We start from the raw sequence: 20,535 nt of genomic DNA on the forward strand, positions 1-20,535 counted from the left end.
CTGGTGGAGGGCAAGGGTTTAGGCCTTTACACAGGTTCGTATCCATGACATTCCTAATCTGTCCAAAAAAGTATCAAGTTGCTCCAAAAGACCTTCGGTGAAACTTAGCAGTCGATAGACGAGCCTCCTGCAATGTTTGCTCTAATTTCTTATCTTGGTCTGCCATCCTGAAGAATCTATTTTATCCTGTTGAGTAGCACCTAAGGAGAGTAGAAGCTCCTGAGTTCATTAAAGCCCACAGTTGCACCAAGAGCAAAGATTGTCTTTGGCCAGCCCTGGAGCATACCCTCTTATTTGGTCTTGTTAAATTTTATGCACTGAAGTTCAATCTAGAAACTTTCAGGCTCCAGATACCCCACAAAAAGCCACCTTGAATTAGTGCTTTCCAGAATGGCGCCTCCTGAATCATTTACTGTTGCCAACTGAAATAGCTCAAAGAAAAGGGAAATTCAAATTAAACCCTTTGTTCCTTTTCATTTCTACATCAAAAACTCATTTTTCACAGTTGTAAGCAACTAATAAGCCACCAGCCCATTAATTTATTTGTAAAATCAAAAAGCCTCTATATCTCTCCTAGTTCTTTTCCACTGAAAGCTCTTACCATGTTACGGTCCTATCTGAGGTGAGGTTCTGGTCCTTGGATGGGATCCTGTTCCAGATCCGGAATTTCAAATGGGGCTCATCTCTAAATGGAATAGCAGCTGGTTTTTCTCCTCTCTGCGTGTGTACTGTCCTGTCAAAAATGATCTTATTCTTTCAGTTTCAACAAAGGCAAGCTATTTGACTGATCTCCAAATTACTTTTACCAACATCCAAGAAAATAACAAAGTACCCTGGGGTTCTCTGCTGTGGAGCCATCAGACTTTAATAAACAAACAAACAAAAAAGAATCTGCTGTTGGGAGAAGTGGTGTGTTCTGAATTTGCATGCAGCGGTTTGGGTTTCTCTCGTGCCGCCTTCTGGGGACTTTCTTAGCTTCTGGATTTCATCCTGCTGTGGGTCTGCTGCTGGGGACCAGTAAAACAGCCAACAGGGCTTTGTTTTTGTAATATCTTGCAAGGAAAGTGCTCAGTCTGGTCTGTAATCTTGGTCCTCTCAGCAGTTCATGGTTGGGGCTGCTGCGAGCTGATGGGACAGTGGTGTTTCACTAAAATGTTAACTGTATGTGCCCTGCACAGCCATAGTAGAGCAGCGAGAGCCTATTCTGACTGGTTCTGATTTGGGGTTCTAGGGTGCCTGATTTATTATAGACCCTCAGATGTCTTTTTGAGAAAAAATAAAAAAGTCTTCACAATACATGTATGTAGTAATGTCAGTGAATGGTTTCACGTGGAGTAATAGAACAATAATAGTTTATTAGGAACTTTTCCATTATGCCAAGCAAAGGAGAGGACAAAGACAGAAACTGATGCATCATACTGTAATAATAATAATAATAATGGCATTTGTTAAGTGCTTGCTATGTGCCAAGCACTGTTCTAAGCACTGGGGGAGATACAAGGTAATCAGATTGTCCCACATCGAGCCCACAGTCTTAATCCCCATTTTACAGATGAGGTAACTGAGGCCCAGAGAAGTGAAGTGACTTGCGCAAAGTCATACAGCTGACAAGTGGCAAAGCAGGGATTAGAACCCATGACCTCTGACTTCCAAGCCCGGGCTCTTTCCACTGAGCCATGGCTGCTTCTCATAATGAATCAATAGTATTTATTGTGAGCAGATCATCATCATCATCAATCGTATTTATTGAGCGCTTACTATGTGCAGAGCACTGTACTAAGCTTGGGAACTACAAATTGGCAACATATAGAGACATTCCCTACCCAACAGTGGGCTCACAGTCTAAAAGGGGGAGACAGAGAACAAAACCAAACATACTAACAAAATAAAATAAATAGAATAGATATGTACAAATAAAATAAATAAATAGTAAATAAATAAATAAATAGATCATGTGCAAAGCACAATATTAATCACTCAAGTGCATACAACAGAAATGATCCATGCCCTCAGAGAGCACTGGAGCCTACCGGCAACCTAAACATTCCAGATAGGAGGAAACAGTAGAGTTTATAAGATATGCACCTAAGTGCTCAGGGAGTTGTGGATACTTAAGTGAGTACTTAAATGCAGATGCAGCTGTCAGGGGGTATGAGGTGGGAAGACTAGAAGTTAGCTGGGGAAGGTCTCCTATTCATTCATTTATTCTATCGTATTTATTGAGCGCCTTCTGTGTGCAAAGCAATGTACTAAGTGCTTGGGAGAGAACAATACAACAACAACTGACAGACATATTCCCTGCTCACAATGAGCTCACAATTTGGAGCTAATGGGATGGGGAATTGAGGAGAACACCCAAGGAATGATTCATTCATTCATTCAGTTGTATTGAGTGCTTACTGTGTGCAGAGCACTGTACTAAGCGCTTGGGAAGTACAAGTCGGCAACATATAGAGACAGTCCCTACCCAACAACGGGCTTACAGTCTAGAAACGGGCTCACACTTTACAAATGCCTTGGACTCATGGCCAGTCTAGGCAGAGGGCAGTACAAAAATAATTAAGTCATTTTTTAAGTACTTTGTGTCAAGCATTTTGTTAAATTCTGGGGTAGATAGACAATAAAGGGACTCTTGGATGGAGAGGAAATGATTAATATATGTATTTCTGTATTCATTCATTCACTCAGTCGTATTTATTGAGCACTTACTGTGTGCAGAGCACTGTACTAAGCACTTGGAAAGTACAAGTTGGCAACATATAGCGATGGTCCCTACCCAACAACGGGCTCACAGTCTGCAGCGTGGCTTAGTGGAAAGAGCACGGGCTTGGGAGTCAGCGGATATGGGTTCTGATCCCGGCTCCGCCACTTGTCTGCTGTGTGACCTTAAGCAAGTCACTTAACTTCTCTGTGCCTCAGTTCCTTCATCTGTAAAATGGGGATTAAAAGTGTGAGCCCCATGTGGGACAACCTGATTACCTTGTATTCACCATTAGAACAGTGCTTGGCACATAGTAAGTGCTTGACAAATACCATAATTATTATTATCATTATTATTTCAAAGGCAGGCACGTGTTTAGTCCTTTGTGTGTATGTCCAGGGTGAGCTAATGAAAAATGGAAATCATTTAGACTCCACAAGTTTCTTTAAGACCCATATATGTTAGACAGCTAACATTAGGAAGATTGGATAGTAGATCACTTTGTGCCTGTTCAGCACTGTATTTCTAAATCCTGTCAAACCGAACCACTAAAGACAGGATCATATTTACTTGAGGTTGCATCCTCAAGTGTGCTGATTGGTCTTGCAGCCTGCCAAAAGGATGCAGAAAACCTTGAGGGGGTCAGTGCCGACAGCTCCAGGCTGCTCCCATTCACCCCATTACCAAGTTTTTAGACTCGAGGGATTATTGGGGAAGTGGGTCGGGATGAGAGCTGAAAAAGCCAGAAGTGTTTTTTGTTAATCAGATGGCCCCGTGGACCAGAGAGCCCCGGATGAGGCTCTGATGTGGGAATGACTGTCTCAGTCGTTTCAAGAGCTACAAGGACCACTGAATATTGGTGCAGCAATGCAGAGGAAAGCCTGAGATTGGACTAGGTCAAGGGATGCTGACATAATAATAATGATGATTATAATAATTGTGGTATCTGTTAAGCGCTTTCTATGTGCCAGGCACTCTGCTCAGCTCTGGGGTGGATACAAGCTAATTAGATTGGACACGGTCCCTGTCCCATTTGGCTCACACAATCCCCCTTTTACAGATGAGGCACAGAGAAGTGATGTGACTTGCCCAAAGTCACACAGCAGACAATTGGCAGAGCCAGGATTAGAACCCATGTCCTTCTGACTCTCAGGCCCTTGCTCAATCCACTATGTCACACTTGCTTCTGAATGATGATGGTATTTTTTAAGTGCTTGTCATGTTCCAAGTGCTGTGATAGAAACAAGGGAATCAGATTGGACACAGGCGCTGTCTTACATGGAGCCTCCCAGTCTAAGCAGGGTTCGGAGGGGGGAAGAAAGGGAGAGTTCCACACAGTGAAGAAATCAAACGGGAAATAATGAAGGTCTGAAGTACGGCTGAATCGGGCCTTCATTTCTGAGGTGAACTGCCCCTCAAGTCCCATTAATCCTGCCCTGCGGAATACATCTGACTAAAGTTATCCAAGAGGAACTGGAACCGTAGTTGCTATTAAAATGAGCAAGTGCTGTTTCCACGAGGATTATTGTGACCAGACTTCCTGAACTGCTCTCTTAAACACTTGTTCTGCTACTGCTGCTGCTGCTCCCTCCCAAACAAAGATCCGCTTTTTGCTCTAAAGGATTGATTGATTGATTGATTGAATAAGATTCCAGAGGAAAGAGAGGAGAGGATCTGGGAGGGGAAATTGAGACCAGAACTGATCTGAAAGGAGGATGGACCAGTAGAGCAAGGTGCACACGAACACAAGCCTAGAGATGAGGGGGAATAAACAGGAAGAAAAAAGCAGAGGGCCAGGCAAGGTGTCATCTAAACCATAAAAGACAACTGAAAGACTAAAGGGGAGTGGGGTGATTTTTGGTGAGGAGAAAGACAATAGGAAAAAGGAGCGTTAAAGAGAGTGGAGAAAATTTTACAGACAGTACTTTAAAATAGACCCCATTCATTCCAGCCCTTACTAGGAGCACCCATTTAGTACTTATGGTATTGGTTAAATGCTTACTATGTGCAAATCACTGCACTAAGAGCTGTTGTAGAAACAGGAGCTTTGTCTAGTGGAAAGAGCACATACCTGGGAGTCAGAGGACATGGGTTCTAATCCCATCCTTGCCATGTGTCTGCTGGGTGACCTTGGGCAAGTCACTTAACTTCTCTGTGCCTCAATTCCCTCATCTATAAAATGGGGATTGAGACTGGGAGCCCCATGTAGGACAGGGACTGTGTCCAACCTGATTATCTTGTATGTACCCCGGTACTTAGAACAATGCTTAGTACACAGTAAGCGCTTAAATACAGTTATTATTATTAGGTCCCACATGGGGCTCACAGTCTAAATAGGAGGGAGAACAGGAATTGAATCTGCATTTTGCACATGAGGGAACAGAGGCACAGAGAAGTTAAATGACTCACCCATGGTCACACAGCAGTTATATGGCAGAGTTATAATTAGACCCAGGCTCTCTGACGCCCAGGCCCAGACTCTTTCCATGAGGCCAAGCTGCTTCCCATTTGTTTTCAGTAGAGCCATTTCAGAGTTTTACATAGGGGACCCAGGTTTTAATCACTAAGCTGGGAAACAGCACGGCCCACGTCATCCCCCGGGCCTGGAATGCCCTCCCTCTGCCCATCCGCCAAGCTAGCTTTCTTCCTCCCTTCAAGGCCCTGCTGAGAGCTCACCTCCTCCAGGAGGCCTTCCCAGACTGAGCCCCTTCCTTCCTCTCCCCCTCGTCCCCCTCTCCATCCCCCATCTTACCTCCTTCCCTTCCCCACAGCACCTGTATATATGTATATATGTTTGTACATATTTATTACTCTAGTTATTTATTTATTTTATTTGTACATATCTATTCTATTTATTTTATTTTGTTAGTATGTTTGATTTTGTTCTCTGTCTCCCCCTTTTAGACTGTGAGCCCACTGTTGGGTAGGGACTGTATATGTTGCCAATTTGTACTTCCCAAGTGCTTAGTACAGTGCTCTGCACATAGTAAGCGCTCAATAAATATGATTGATGATGATGATGATGATGATGATGATGGTCTAGTGGAAAGAGCACAGACCTAAGACCTGGCTCTAATTCTGGCCCTGCCACGTGTCTGCTGTGTGACCTTGGGCAAGTCATTTACCTTATCTGTGCCTCAATTACCTCATCTGTAAAATGGCAGTTAAGATCATGTATGTTTGGTTTTGTTCTCTGTCTCCCCCTTTTAGACTGTGAGTCCACTGTTGGGTAGGGACTGTCTCTATATGTTGCCATCTTGTACTTCCCAAGTGTTTAGTACAGTGCTCTGCACACAGTAAGTGCTCAATAAATACGATTGATGATGATGATGATGTCTCTTGTGGGACATGAGCTGAGTCCAACCTAATTAACTTATATGTAGTACAGAGCTTCAAACAGTCCTTGACACCTAATAAACGCCTAAGAAATACCATAAAAATTAAAAATAGAAATAAACCTTTTCCCTCCGTTAACTTTTCCAGGTTACTATATCCTTCTCTACACTTCTCTTAAGGGATGCAAGTGTCAGAAACCTTCATTGTCTCATGTCCTTGCCTATCATTCATTCAGTCATATCGAGTGCTTACTGTGTGCAGAGCACTGTACTAAGCGCTTATAATAATAATAATGATGGCATTTATTAAGCACTTAATATGTGCAAAGCACTATTCTAAGCACTGGGGAGGTGACAAGGTGATCAGGTTGTCCCACAGGGGGCTCAGTCTTAATCCCCATTTTACAGATGAGGTAACTGAGGCACAGAGAAGTGAAGTGATTTGCCCAAAGTCACACAGATGACAAGTGGTGGAGCCAGGATTTGAACCCCTGACCTCTGACTCCGAAGCCCGTGCTCTTTCCACTGAGCCACGCTGCTTAAGCTCTGGTACAAACAGTGTCCTCTCAGCCTCCCTCTAAAGCAATAGTTGAGGCCTTCTAAAACCTCCAGGCTCTCTGTGCTGCTCTTGGCCACATAGGGATATAGAGAAATGTGGATAGTTAGTCCATTGAATAATTTGAGCCCCTGGGGTATGCTGTTCTTGGTCTTTAGAGTTTAAACTGGTTAGGAATGTAATTCTGGCTTCACCACTCACCTGCTGCTTGAATTTGGGAGGGTCACTTGACTTCTCTGTTCAGAATGGGGGTTAAATACCTTTTCTCCGTCCCCATTAGACTGTGACCTCCATGTGGGATGGGGTTTACTTTATCTCCTCCAGCGCTTAGTATGGTGCTTAACAAACACCAGTTAGTCATACTTATTGAGTACTTATTGCCAAGAACTCATTGCGGGCAGGAAATATGTCTGTTGTTGTGTTGTACTCTCCCAAGTGCTTAATACTGTGCTTTGCACAAAGTAAGTGCTCAATAAATGTGATTGAATAAATGAACGATTATCATCATCATTGTCATGAGAGAGTGGGGAGAAAGGGGTGGTGTAGAGTTTGTGAGCTGTTCAGAAAGAGACAAAAATGGCTGTGCAGGTGACTACGGTGAAATTCTTCGGAATTGGACCGGCTCTCATGCCTTGATTCTGTCTCTTCCGTTATCAGGTGGAAGAACGGTCCAGGCTGAACCGTCAGAGCTCCCCGGCCATGCCACACAAGGTCGCCAACAGGATATCTGACCCCAACCTGCCGCCTAGGTCGGAGTCTTTTAGCATCAGCGGGGTGCACCCGGCTCGGACACCCCCCATGCTGAGACCGGTGGATACCCAGGTAAGGCTTCTGCACCCCACTTCATTCCAGACTTACCCTCTCCTATTGTTGCTCCACCAATACTCTTCTACTTCCCCGTTTTTAACTTATTTTCATGTCTGCCTCTGCCTCTGTGCCGTGAGCTCTTTGTGGGCAGGGAACTCTATTGTATTGTACTCTCCCAAGTGCTTAGTACAGTGCCTTGCACACAGTAAGTGCTTAGTGAATACCGTTGATTGACTGAGTGACTAATGGTTTGGAGAATCATGTTAAGTTCACCAGTGTACAGCACCTATATTTGCTTAGCTAATCCATATTGGCCATCCACCGCCACATTTATTCATTCATCCATTCACTCAATCGTATTTATTGAGCACTTAATGTGTGCAGAGCACTGTACTAAGCGCTTGGGAAGTACATGTCGGCAACATATAGAGACGGTCCCTACCCAGCAACGGGCTCACAGTCTAGAAGGGGGAAACAGACAACAAAACAAAACATGTAGACAGGTGTCAAAATCGTCAGACCAAATAGAATTACGAAACATGAAACAAAAATTCCTCACATTGCCTTTAAAGCACTCAATCACCTTGCCCCCTCCTACCTCACCTTGCTACTCTCGTACTACAACCTAGCCCGTACACTTCGCTCCTCTAAGGCTAAGCTTCTCACTGTGCCTCCATCTCTCCTACCTTGCAGCTGACCCCTCACCTACATCTTGCCTCTGTCATGGAATGCCCTGCCTCCTCAAATCCAACACTCTCCCCCTTTCAAAACCTAATTGACGGCACATCTTCTCCAAGAGGTTTTCCCTGACTAAATGCCCCCTTTCTGCTTCTCCCACTCCCTTCTGCGTCACCCTGACTTGCTCCCTTTTTCCTACCCCCATCCCAGCCCACAGCACTTACGTACATGTATGTAATTCATTTATTTATATAGTTCCTTCAGTCATTTATTGAGCACTTACTGTGTGCAGAACACTGTACAAAGTACTTGGGAGAGTACAATACAACATTAAACAAACACATTCCCTGCCCACAACGAGCTTACAGCCCAGAGGTGGGGAGACAGACATGAATACAAGTAAATAAAATGACAGATATGTACATCAGTGCTGTGGGTCTGGGAGGGGGGAGGAGTTAGTGTGGGAAGGCCTATTGGAGGAGATGGGCCTTCAATGAGGCTTTGAAGGGGGAAGAATAATTGTCTGTCAGATTTGAGGAGGGAGGGCGTTCCAGGCCAGAGGCAGGATGTGGGCTAGGGAACGGCGGCAAGATAGGTGAGATGGAGGCACTGGGAAAAGGTTAGCACTAATGGAACAAAAGTATGCAGGCTGGGTTATAGAAGGAGAGAAGAGGGGTGAAGTAGGAGGGGGCAAAGTGGTGGAGTGATTTAAAGGCAGTGGCGAGGAGTTTTTGTTTGATGCGGCAGTGGATGGGCAACCACTGGAATTTTTTGAGGAACAGGTTGACATGTCCTGAAAATTTCTGTAGAAAAATGATCCGGGCAGCAGAGTGAAGTATGGGCTGGAGTAGGGAGAGACAGGAGGCCGGGAGGTCAGCAAGGAGGCTGGTGCAGTAATCCAGGCGGAGAAGGATAAGTGATTGTATTAACATGATAGCAGTTTGGATGGAGAGGAATGGGATTTTAGCAATGTTGTGAAGGTAGGACTCACATAATTTAGTGATGGATTAAATATATAGGTTGAATGAGAGAGAGGTGTCAAAGATAACACCAAGCCTGCAGGCTTGTGAAACAGGAAGGTTGGTGGTGCTGTCCACAGTGATGGAAAATCAATCAATCAATCAATCAATCAATCGTATTTATTGAGCGCTTACTATGTGCAGAGCACTGTACTAAGCGCTTGGGAAGTACAAATTGGCATCACATAGAGACAGTCCCTACCCAACAGTGGGCTCACAGTCTAAAAGGGGGAGACAGAGAACAGAACCTAACATACCAACAAAATAAAATAAGTAGGATAGAAATGTACAAGTAAAATAAATAAATAAATAGATAAATAGAGTAATAAATATGTACAACCATATATACATATATACAGGTGCTGTGGGGAAGGGAAGGAGGTAAGACGGGAGGATGGAGAGGGGGACGAGGGGGAGAGGAAAGAAGGGGCTCAATCTGGGAAGGCCTCCTGGAGGAGGTGAGCTCTCAGCAGGGCCTTGAAGGGAGGAAGAGAGCTAGCTTGGCGGATGGGCAGAGGGAGGGCATTCCAGGCCCGGGGGATGACGTGGGCCGGGGGTCGATGGCGGGACAGGCGAGAGCGAGGTACAGTGAGGAGATTAGTGGTGGAGGAGCGGAGGGTGCGGGAAAAGTCATGGGGAAAACACGTTTGGGGTGGAAAGATAAGGAGTTGTGTTTTGGACCTGTTAAGTTTGAGGCGACAGAAGGACATCCAAGTAGAGATGTCTTGAAGGCAGGCGGAGAAGTGAGACTGGACAGAGTAAGAGAGATCAGGGCTGGAGATGTAGATTTGGGTATCATCTGCATAGAGGTGGTCATTGAAACCATTGGAGTGAATGAGTTCTCCAAGTGGGAGTAGATGGAGAATAGAAGGGGACCCAGAACTGAACATTGAGGGACCCCTACAGTTAGGGGGTGAGAAACAGAGGAGGAGCCCATTAAGGAGACTGAGAATGAATGGTCAGAGAATTGAGGAGAACCAGGAAAGGACAGATTCAGTGAAGCCAAGGTTGGATAATGTTTCCAGGAGAAGGGGGTGGTCCACAGTATTGAAGGCAACTGAGGGGGTCCAAGAGAGAATTGGAGGAGAGGAATTTGAGACAGTGGGTGTAGAAAACTCACTCACGGAGTTTGGAGAGGAATGGTAGGAGGGAGATGGGGCGATAACTGGAGAGAGCCATGGGGTCAAGGGAGGGTTTTTTTTAGGAGAGGGGAGACATTGGCATGTTTGAAAGCAGTGGGTAAGAAGCTTTTGGGGAGTGAACGGTTGAAGATGGCTGTAACGGATAGAAGAAGTGAGAGGACGAGACTTTTGATATGGTGCGAAGGAATGGGATCGGTTGCGTAGGTGGAGGAGGTGGCTTTTGAGAGGAGGCTGGAGATCTCTAAAGATACTACTGGGAAGGATGGGAGAGTTGAAGAGGAGGCCAGAAGCGGGAGGAACTGAAGAGGGTCAGGGGCGTTTTTAGGGAGCTCACTCCTGATGATATCAATTTTCTTAATAAAGTAGTTGGCCAGGTCATTGGAAGCCAGGGATGGGGAGGCAGAGGGACAGGGGGCCTGAGGAGGGAATTAAATTTCTGGAACAATTAGCGAGGGCGAATGGCCTGGGTGTCAATAAGGGGGGAGAAATAGTTTTGCTGGGGAGAGGAGAGGGCAGTAAAGCACTCAAGGATAAACCAGAAGTGGACAAAGTCAGCCTGATATTTAGATTTCTGCCAGCATTGCTCTGCGGCTTGAGCACAAGAGCGAAGGAGGTGGACTGTTCAGGTGATCCACTGCTGGGGGTTGGCAAAATGAGATCAACGAAGGAATAGGGGGAAGAGTGAGTTGAGTTCAGTAGAGAGGGTGGTGTTGAGAATGTGACTCTCCCCCCTCTAGACTGTACGCTCACTGTGGCAGGGAATATGTCTGTTTTTGTTGTATTGTACTCTCCCAAGCGCTTAGTCCAATGCTCTGCACACAGTAAGTGCTCAGTAAATATAATTGAATGAATCCTGTTAAATTGCCCCCTCTGCTGGCAAGTACTAATTAAAGCCAGTATGATCTGTATTTTCTTCCAGCGTCAGTTTCAGAAATAAATAACTGAGCCAAACAGAAACATCTTGTAAATTAAAACACCCATTCAAATGGAAGACTAATGCATCCCCCGTAACCTTTTCTCCACACACCTTCAATAATAATAATAATAATAATAATAATAGTAGTAGTATCAATCAATCGTATTTATTGAGCGCTTACTGTGTGCAGAGCACTGTACTAAGCGCTTGGGAAGTACAAGTTGGCAACATATAGAGACAGTCCCTACCCAACAGTGGGCTCACAGTCTAAAAGGGGGAGACAGAGAACTAAACCAAACATACTAACAAAATAAAATAAATAGAATAGATATGCACAAGTAAAATAAATAAATAATAGAGTAATAAATATGTACAAACATACATATATACAGGTGCTGTGGGGAAGGGAAGGAGGTAAGATGGGGGGATGGAGAGGGGGACGAGGGGGAGAGGAAGGAAGGGGCTTAGCCTGGGAAGGCCTCCTGGAGGAGTTGAGCTCTCAGTAGGGCCTTGAAGGGAGAAAGAGAGCTAGCTTGGCGGATGGGCAGAGGGAGGGCATTCCAGGCCCGGAGGATGACGTGGGCCGGGGGTCGATGGTGGGACAGGCGAGAACGAAGTACGGTGAAGAGATTAGCGGCAGAGGAGCAGAGGGTGCGTGGTGGGCTGTAGAAGGAGAGAAGGGAGGTGAGGTAGGAGCTGGGCGAGGGGATGGACAGCCTTGAAGCCCAGGGTGAGGAGTTTCTGCCTGATGCGCAGATTGATTGGTAGCCACTGGAGATTTTTAAGAAGGGTAGTAACATGCCCAGAGCATTTCTGGACAAAGACAATCTGGGCAGCAGTATGAAGTATGGATTGAAGTGGGGAGAGACACGAGGATGGGAGATCAGAGAGAAGGCTGATGCAGTAGTCGAGATGGGATAGGATGAGAGCTTGAACGAGCAGGGTAGCGGTATGGATGGAGAGGAAAGGGCGGAGCTTGGCAATGTTGCGGAGCTGAGACCGGCAGGTTTTGGTGACGGCTTGGATGTGAGGGGTGAATGAGAGAGCGGAGTCGAGGATGACACCAAGGTTGCGGGCTTGTGAGACGGGAAGGATGGTAGTGCCGTCAACAGAGATGGGAAAGTCAGGGAGAGGGCAGGGTTTGGGAGGGAAGACAAGGAGTTCAGTAGTAGTAGTAGTAGTAGTAGTAGCATTGTTTAAGCACTTACTATAAGCCAGACACTGTTCTAAGTGCTGGGCTAGCACAAGCAAAGCTGGTTGGACACAGTCCCTGTCCCATATCGGGCTCACAATCTTAATCCCCATTTTTCATCTGGGGTAACTGAGGCCCAGAGAAGTTAAGTAACTTGTCCAAGGTCACACCCCCAGACAAGTGACAGAGCCAGGATTAGAATCCAGGTCCTTCTGACTCTCAGGTCCTTGCTCTATCTACTAGGCCACACTGCAACTCCTATTTAATTACTTGAATCCTGTTACAGTAAGTAACTCTAAGTTACTATGCCATCCATACCATGGGTATCCTGCAAGGACCATTCTGGATTCCTTTCTCTTCTCAAACTGTACTCACTCCCTTGGACAGCTCAACTGCAACCACACCTTCAATTACTTCTCTGCTGATGACTCCTAAATCTATCCTTGGGCAAGTCACTTCAGTTCTCTGTGCCTCAGTTCCTTCATCTGTAAAATATGGATTAAGACTGTGAGCCCCACGTGGGACGGGGACGGTGTCTACTCTGATTATCTTGTGTCTACCCCAGCACTTAGTACAGTGCCTGGCAAATGTGAACACTTAATAATAATGGCATTTATTAAGCGCTTACTATGTGCAAAGCACTGTTCTAAGCACTGGGGAGGATACAAGATTATCAGGTCGTCCCATGTGGGGCTCACAGTCTAAATCCCCATTTTACAGATGAGGTAACTGAGGCACAGAGAAGTCAAGTGACTTGCCCAAGGTCACACAGCTGACAAGTGGCAGAGCTGGGATTAGAACCCATAATGACTTCTGACTCCCAAGCCCGGGCTCTTTCCACTGAGCCACGCTGCTTCTCTCAATTGCTGCTTAGCCAGTACTATTTAAAAAAGCTCTCTTTCTTGACTTTTTCCACCTCACCCCTGCTCACACGTTTCATATTTCTCTCAAGCTGTCATATTTACCATGCCACATTCTGGTCTCTACCACTACCAATCTCTTGCTCATACTCTCCTTATTCACATCCACCAGACACTGTTCTCCAATCTTTATATTTCTTCTGAAATCACATCTCCTCCATGAGGCCTTTCCCAATTAATTCTTCCCTCTCCTATATTCCAGCACTGCCAGCACTTCCCCACTACCTAAACATTTGAACACTCACCCCTCCTCTCCCCTTGGCTCTTAACCATCTTCATCCACTATTCCATCCTCTGATCTATATATTTCTTCTAATATCTGACTCCCCAGCTAGAATGTGTGCTCCTTGAGAGCAGGGATCATGTCTTCTAATTCTTTGGACACTTCCAAAGTGTTCTGCACACAGTAGGCACTCAGTAAGTACCATAGATTGAGTGTAGTTAAAGTGAGTGTCTGTTCATCCTGATGGTGTGGGATTGGGTAAGTACCTGCGTAACCTGTCATGATTTTGTTAACTACAGTCATGCCCATTCAGAGCCTTTATCTTCCCAGATGGCAGGATCCTAACTTTTTCCACCTATGCCTGTATAAGAACTACCCCACTCCATCTTCTTTGTTCCTTGGCTTCTAGTCTGTACTTTCCCAGCTCTGCTAGGTTCATCCAAGAATGTGCAGAAGTGACAGGAAAAACTGTGAATGCTGTATTCCTAGTGTGGAGGCGACATCATCATCATCAGTGGTATTTATTGAGCACTTACTGTTTGCAGAGCACTGAACTGAGTGCTTGGGAGGCTACGAGTTAGTAGATGCATTCCCTGCCTACAAAGAGGTTTCAGTCTAGAAGGGAGATAACTGCCTTTATATGTGATTTCCATCATAAATATGGGTGACATAATCCCACCAGATAGGACTTAATAGTCACAACTACAAAGATCAGAAGAGGATTTTAGGAGAGATACCATGTTTGAAAGCCCGTCTCAGGGTTTCCAATACTCTACCAGTTTTGGCTATGGGAAGGGAGTCAAGCAGAGGCATACTCATTCCATTCCTAGCTTGGGCAGTGGCTGGTGAGTGGAAGGCCATCTGCTACAAGTCAAAATTCAGCCATTCTGGGCAGCAGCAGGATGGGAGAGAGTCGAGGGTGGAGACCCGAGTTTACTGCACAGAAGGTGGCAATGGTCAACCACTTCCATATTTTTACCAAGAAAGCTGTATGGATCCACTACCAGAATGACTGCAGATGGAGAGCGGGGCGTTCTGGGACAGATGTGTCCGTGGTGTCACTATGGGTTGGAAACAACTCGACGGCATAAGACCAGACAAGACAATGTTTTAACAGATAGGAGTTGAGTCAAGAGCCTTTTAGCTTATTTCTGTTTGTGACTTCTTAACTACTCCCCACGTAGCACTGACTTTTTTATACTGCCTGGCAAATTTGGTAATCTTTCTCTGCCTCAGTGTAAAATTTCATCATAAAACTATCTCAGCTCTGTCACTTGTCTGCTGTGTGACCTTGGACAAGCCATATAACTTCTAGGTGCCTCAGTCGCCTCATCTGTAAAACAGAGATTCAACACCCATTCTCCCACTTACTTAGATTGTGAGCCCTGTGTGGGACAGGGACTGTGTCTGTCCTGATCATCCTGTATCTTCCCCAGCCCTTGGAACAGTGCTTGGCACATAGTAAAATGTTTAACAGATACCATAATTAATAATCTTATGTTTTCTAAAATTCAATGAACTTTCTTGTCATACTCAACCTCCCCCCAGTCTGTTTCTAATTGACTGTCCAACTGGCTTTTTAACAGAGGATGCTAGATCAGACCTATATGTACATCTCTAAATCCAAATTCATTCATTCATTCAATCGTATTTATTGAGCATTTACTAAGCACTTGGAAAGTACAATTCGGCAACAGAGACGATCCCTACCCAACAACGGGCTCACAGTCTAGAAATACGAGAGGTTTATGAAAACCGGAAACCCAAAGTGGAAGTAAGAATAGGCCACACACTGTCCAAATATTCACATCAGAAGACCTTTCAAAAACTACATTTTAGCAAGGAGATTTTTTTTTCTGGTATTGATGGTTTTATTTTGGCTTGATGCTTAGATTCCACACCTGGTATCCGTGAAATCCCAAGGACCGGCCTTGTCTGCCTCTCAGTCAGTCCACGAGCAGCCCACAAAGGGAATAGCAGGGTTCCAGGAAGCTCTGACAGTGACGTCTCACCGTGCTGAGATGCCACGACAGAACTCGGATCCCACCTCTGAAAACCCTCCTCTCCCCCCTCGCGTTGAAAAGTTTGACCGAAGTTCTTGGTTACGCCAGGAGGAAGACATCCCACCAAAGGTAACACCTCTCAGGTGTATTTTATCACTCCTCACTTTCACAGTCAGACAGAGGCAGCCAAGGGTATCACCTTTTTCCAGCGTTTTATAGGCAGACTACATCCCCATCTTCATAACAGACCTGAAGTGGGTTGAGATTTTTCTCCCCATCCACTGATGAAGAAATTGAGTTACAGAAAGGTTAAACAACTTAATAATTATGGTACTTTGTTAAGCGCTTACTATGTGCCAAGCACTGTTCTAAGCACTGGGCTAGATCCAAGGTAATCAGGTTGTCCAATGTGGGGCTCAGAGTCTTAATCCCCGTTTTACAGATGAGGTGACTGAGGCACAGGGAAGTTAAGTGGCTTGCCCGAGGTCACACAGTAGACAGGTGGCGGAGGCGGGATTAGAACTCATGTTCTCTGACTCCCAAACCTGTGCTCTTGCTACTCGTATATCCAAGATTAGCACTCAACAACCCCCAGTCCCTTGACAGCTGCTTCAGCTCTGCTACCTCTAAGCTAGGAGGTAGATGTGGGAAACTGAGTCACCATATTGGTAAGACCTTTGCACTGCAGTGGGTTCCATTAAAAGAGCTCATTCTGGACTTCCTTCTGAGTTATAAGGGGTGTGGACTTGGGAGTTGAATGCCTGACCACCTTATTAGCCAAGGACCAAGGAACGAGAGCCTGTGATTCAGAATAGTTTATCGTCAGAAAAACTATTTATTCATTCAGTCATATTTAGTGAGCACTTACTGTGTGCAGAGCACTGTAGTAAGTGCTTGAGAGAGTACAAAATAACAATAAACAGACCCAGTCCACCCACAACGAACTATGTGCTCCAGTAAAATCGTGTTTCCTTTCAAACTGACAACCTCCTATTTGAATCCAGTGTAAATTGCTGATTTAGGGAGAAACGTGCGTTCAGGTTAAGAAAGTGGTAACACTCAATGTGCCATTCTTGTTAAGATGATAACGATGGCATTTATTAAGCGCTTACTATGTGCAAAGCACTGTTCTAAGCGCTGAATCTCTCACCTGTCACTCCAGTACTAGTTGACAGTGAAAACCTATTACTGATAAAATCATGTTGAGTGCTCCTCTAGCAGAGGAACTGTACTTTCCAATGAATACAGTGCTGTGCACACAATAAGCAGCATGTCTCAGTGGAAAGAGCACGGACTTGGGAGTCAGAGGTCATGGGTTCTAATCCCGGATCCGCCATTAAGCCGCTGTGTGACTTTGGGCAAGTCATTTAACTTCTCTGTGCCTCAATTAACTCAACTGGAAAATGGGGATTAAGACCGTGAGCCCCATGTGGGACAACCTGATTACCCTGTATCTCCCCCAGTGCTCAGAACAGTGCTTGGCACATAGTAAGCGCTTAACAAATACCAAGATTATTATTAAGCGCTAAATAAATATGATTGAATAAATGAATGAATAAAAGTTAATTCAGTGCCTGTCGTGGACAATAGACACCCTGGTAGCAGCACTGAGTTGGCACTCAGTTGTCTTCTTCTTGAGGACTCTGCTTACATTTTCAAAACCAATTCTCATTTTATTTGGCTGGTATTCCGATGATAATAATTGTTACCCTCAGCCAAAGAAGCCTTCAGCCCAAGGAAAAGAATTGTCATTGCAGGTGATGTATCCAACAGTAAAAATATTCAGAGTTAAGATTTTTCAAGATCTCTGACCTTCACACTCAACCTTGCATTGCGGTATGTGGTGCATAAGTAATTGTAAGCTGGGTGGGGGCAGGGGTTGTCCCTCTTTATTGCTGAATTGAACTTTCCAAGGACTTAGTACAGTGCTCTGCGCACAGTAAGCGCTCAATAAATATGACTGAATGAATGAATGAAAACACATTCACCGATCACGAGTGCCCCATGCACCAGTCTTACAAACTGTGATCTAGTTTCTTAAAATCAAAATGTATTCACTTCCTGTTTCCCCCAGTCTTTTCTTTGGGCTTCCACCTTTGGAAAATCTAGGTATAAAGATTTAGTTTCATGGGGGTGTTATATCTGATATAACTTTTTTAAGGGATTTTTACAGTTACTGAGGTAACTGAGTGCCAGAGAAGTTAAGTGACTTGCGTAAAGTAACATAAAAAGAGAAGTAGCATGGCGAAGAGAAGCAGTGTGGCTAAGAGAAGCAGAGTGGCTTTGTGGATTGAGCACAAGCCTGGGAGTCAGAAGGACCTGGGTTCTGATCCTGGCTCGGCCACATGTCCTCCGTGTGACCTTGGGCATGTCATTTAACGTCTCTGGGCCTCAGTTCGCTCATCTCTAAAATAGAGATTAATAGTGTGAGCCCCAAGTGGGACAGGGACTGTGTCCAACCTGATTAACTTGTATCTACCCCAGTGCTTAAAACAGTGCTTGACACATAGTAAGCAGTTAACAAATACCGTAATTATTATTATATTTATTATTATTATAATTAAGTGTTGGAACCAGGATTAGAACCCAGGTCCTCTGACTCCCTAGTCAGTCCCTCCTCCCCTCCCCATCGCCTCCCCTCCCTCCCCACAGCACTTTTATATATTTGTACATATTACTTTATTTCACTTGTACATATGTACTACTCTATTTTATTAATGATGTGTATATAGCTATAATTCTATTTATTCTGACAGTTTTGACACCTGTCTACTTGTTTTATTTTGTTGTCTGTCTCCCCCTTCTAGACTGTGAGCCCATTGTTGGGTAGGGACTGTCTCTATATGTTGCCGACTTGTACTTCCCAAGCGCTTAGTCCAGTGCTCTGCACACAGTAAGTGCTCAAGAAATACGATTGAATGAATGAATGAATGCTCTTTCCACCAGGCCATGTTCCTTCCAACTTCAGGTTTCTTGTAAGGTACTAATTTTCCCCCAAACTGAACTTTGTAGCTGAGTGAATAATAATAACTATGGTGTTTATTAAGCACTTACTAGCCAATCACTCCGCTAAGGCCTGGGATGAATAAAAAATAATCAGATAAGACACAGACCATTTCCCATGTGAACCTCACACCATCAGTGGTTCATGGAGAAGGGGGTCCATCCTCATATAGATGAAATAATAATAATAGTAGTAGTATTCATTCCCTTCTCAGGATGGCACCAGGAGAGTTTCCAGTACTCCACCAGTTTTGACTACAGGAGGGAGAGTCAGGAAGAGGGCTACCCATTCCATTCCTAGCTTGGACAGTGGCTAGTGACAGGAGTGGCATGGTAGAGAGTCGAGGGAGGAGACTCGTTTATTGCGCAGAAGTAGGCAATGGTCAACCACTTCCGTATTTTTATTAAGAAAACTCTATGGATCCACTACCAGAACGATTGCAGATGGAAAGCAGGGCGTTCTGGGAGAGATGTGTCCATGGAGTTGCCGTGGGTCAGAGATGACAGCATAAAACAAGTATTCATTAGTGGTTACCATTTCCCAAAGCACTGTGCTGAGTACTGTGATAGATGCAGGCTTTTCAAATTAGTCCAGTCCTTGTCCCACCAACTGCTTCCAATATAAAAGGTAGGGAAAGTGGATACCTTATGTCCATTTCCATCTCCATCCCAGATCTGCCACTTGTCAGCTGTGTGACCTTGGGCAAACCACTTAACTTCTCTGTGCCTCAGTTACCTCATCTGGAAAATGGGAATTAAGACTGTGAGCCCCACGTGGGACAACCTGATCACCTTGTATCCCCCCCAGTGCTTAGAACAGTGCTTCGCACATAGTAAGCGCTTAACAGATACCATCACTATTTCACACCTGAGGAAAGTGAGGCACAGAGGAGTTAAGGGACTTGTCCTAGGTCACACAGCAGTCCATTGGCACGGCTGGGACTGGAATCCAAGTTTCATCGTAACCACTACCAAGCTCTTTTAATCCATCCATGAATCAATCAATCAGTGGTATTTATTGAGCACTACCTATTGTACAGAACACTGCTCTCATTCAGTCATTCACTCAATCGTATTTATTGAGTGCTTATTGTGTTCACGCCACTGTAGTAAGAGCTTGGGAGAGTACAATGTGACAATAAACAGTAAAATTCCCTGCCCACAATGACCTTATAGTCTAAAGGGGGGTAGTCTGACATCAGTACAAATATATAAAATGATAGCTATGTACATAAGTTCTGTGGGGCTGGGAGGGGTAAGAGTAAAGGGAGCAAGTCAGGGCGAGGCAGAAGGGAGTGGGAGATGAGGAAATGTGGGGTTTAGTCTCGGAAACCCCCTCTCAAGGTCACACCTGGAGAGTTTCCAGTCCTCTACCCATCTCGGCAAAGGGAGGGAGAGTCAAGCAGAGGCCTATCCATTCCATTCCTAGCTTGGGCAGTGGCTAGCAAGTGGAAGGCAATCTGCTGCAGGTCAAAACTCACTCGTGCTGGGCATCAGCAGCATACGAGAGAGTTGAGGGCAGAGACTCAAGTTTACTGCGCGGAAGGAGGCAATGGTAAACCACTTTAGTATTTTTACTAAGAAAACTCTATGGATACACAACCAGAATGATTGTAGATGGAGGTGGGGCATTCCGGGAGAAACGTGTCCGTGGTGTCGCTGTGTGTTGAAAACGACTCGACGGCATAAGACAAGTCTGGGAAGGCCTCTTGGAGGAGATGTGCCTTCAGTAAGGCTTTGAAGCAGGGGAGAGTAATTGCCTTTTGGATTTGAGGAGGGAGAGTGTTCCAGGATGTGGACTAGGGTTCGGCGGTGAGACACGCGAGATGGAGGCACAGTGAGAAGGTTAGCACTAGAGGAGCAAAGTGTATGGCCTGGGTTGTAGAAGGAGAGAAGTGAGGTGAGATAGGAGGGGGCAAGGTGATAGACTGCTTTAAAGCCAGTGGTGAGGAGTTTTTGTTTGATATTGAGGTGGATAGGCAACCACTGGAGGTTTTTGAGGAGGAGGGCGATATGTTCCAAGAGCCAGGGTGAGTACAA

General features: G+C 45.1%; 1 protein-coding gene across 8 annotated transcripts in view; it reads left to right on the top strand.

The window, feature by feature from the left end:
* The window catches only part of TNIK (TRAF2 and NCK interacting kinase), a 560,172-nt gene that overhangs the window by 451,656 nt on the left and 87,981 nt on the right, over positions 1 to 20,535 (top strand). For 7 of the 8 annotated variants that reach the window (XM_038749188.1, XM_038749204.1, XM_038749212.1 and 4 more), the window contains 2 exons: positions 7,250 to 7,414; positions 15,382 to 15,621. In XM_038749188.1, coding sequence (XP_038605116.1) covers positions 7,250 to 7,414; positions 15,382 to 15,621 — 405 coding nt within the window. The remainder of the gene's footprint in view (positions 1 to 7,249; positions 7,415 to 15,381; positions 15,622 to 20,535) is intronic. The other variant, XM_038749246.1, reaches the window with a different exon arrangement.

The sequence above is a fragment of the Tachyglossus aculeatus genome, chromosome 1, assembly GCF_015852505.1.
Source record: "Tachyglossus aculeatus isolate mTacAcu1 chromosome 1, mTacAcu1.pri, whole genome shotgun sequence".
In the NCBI taxonomy this organism is placed as follows: Eukaryota; Metazoa; Chordata; class Mammalia; order Monotremata; family Tachyglossidae; genus Tachyglossus; species Tachyglossus aculeatus.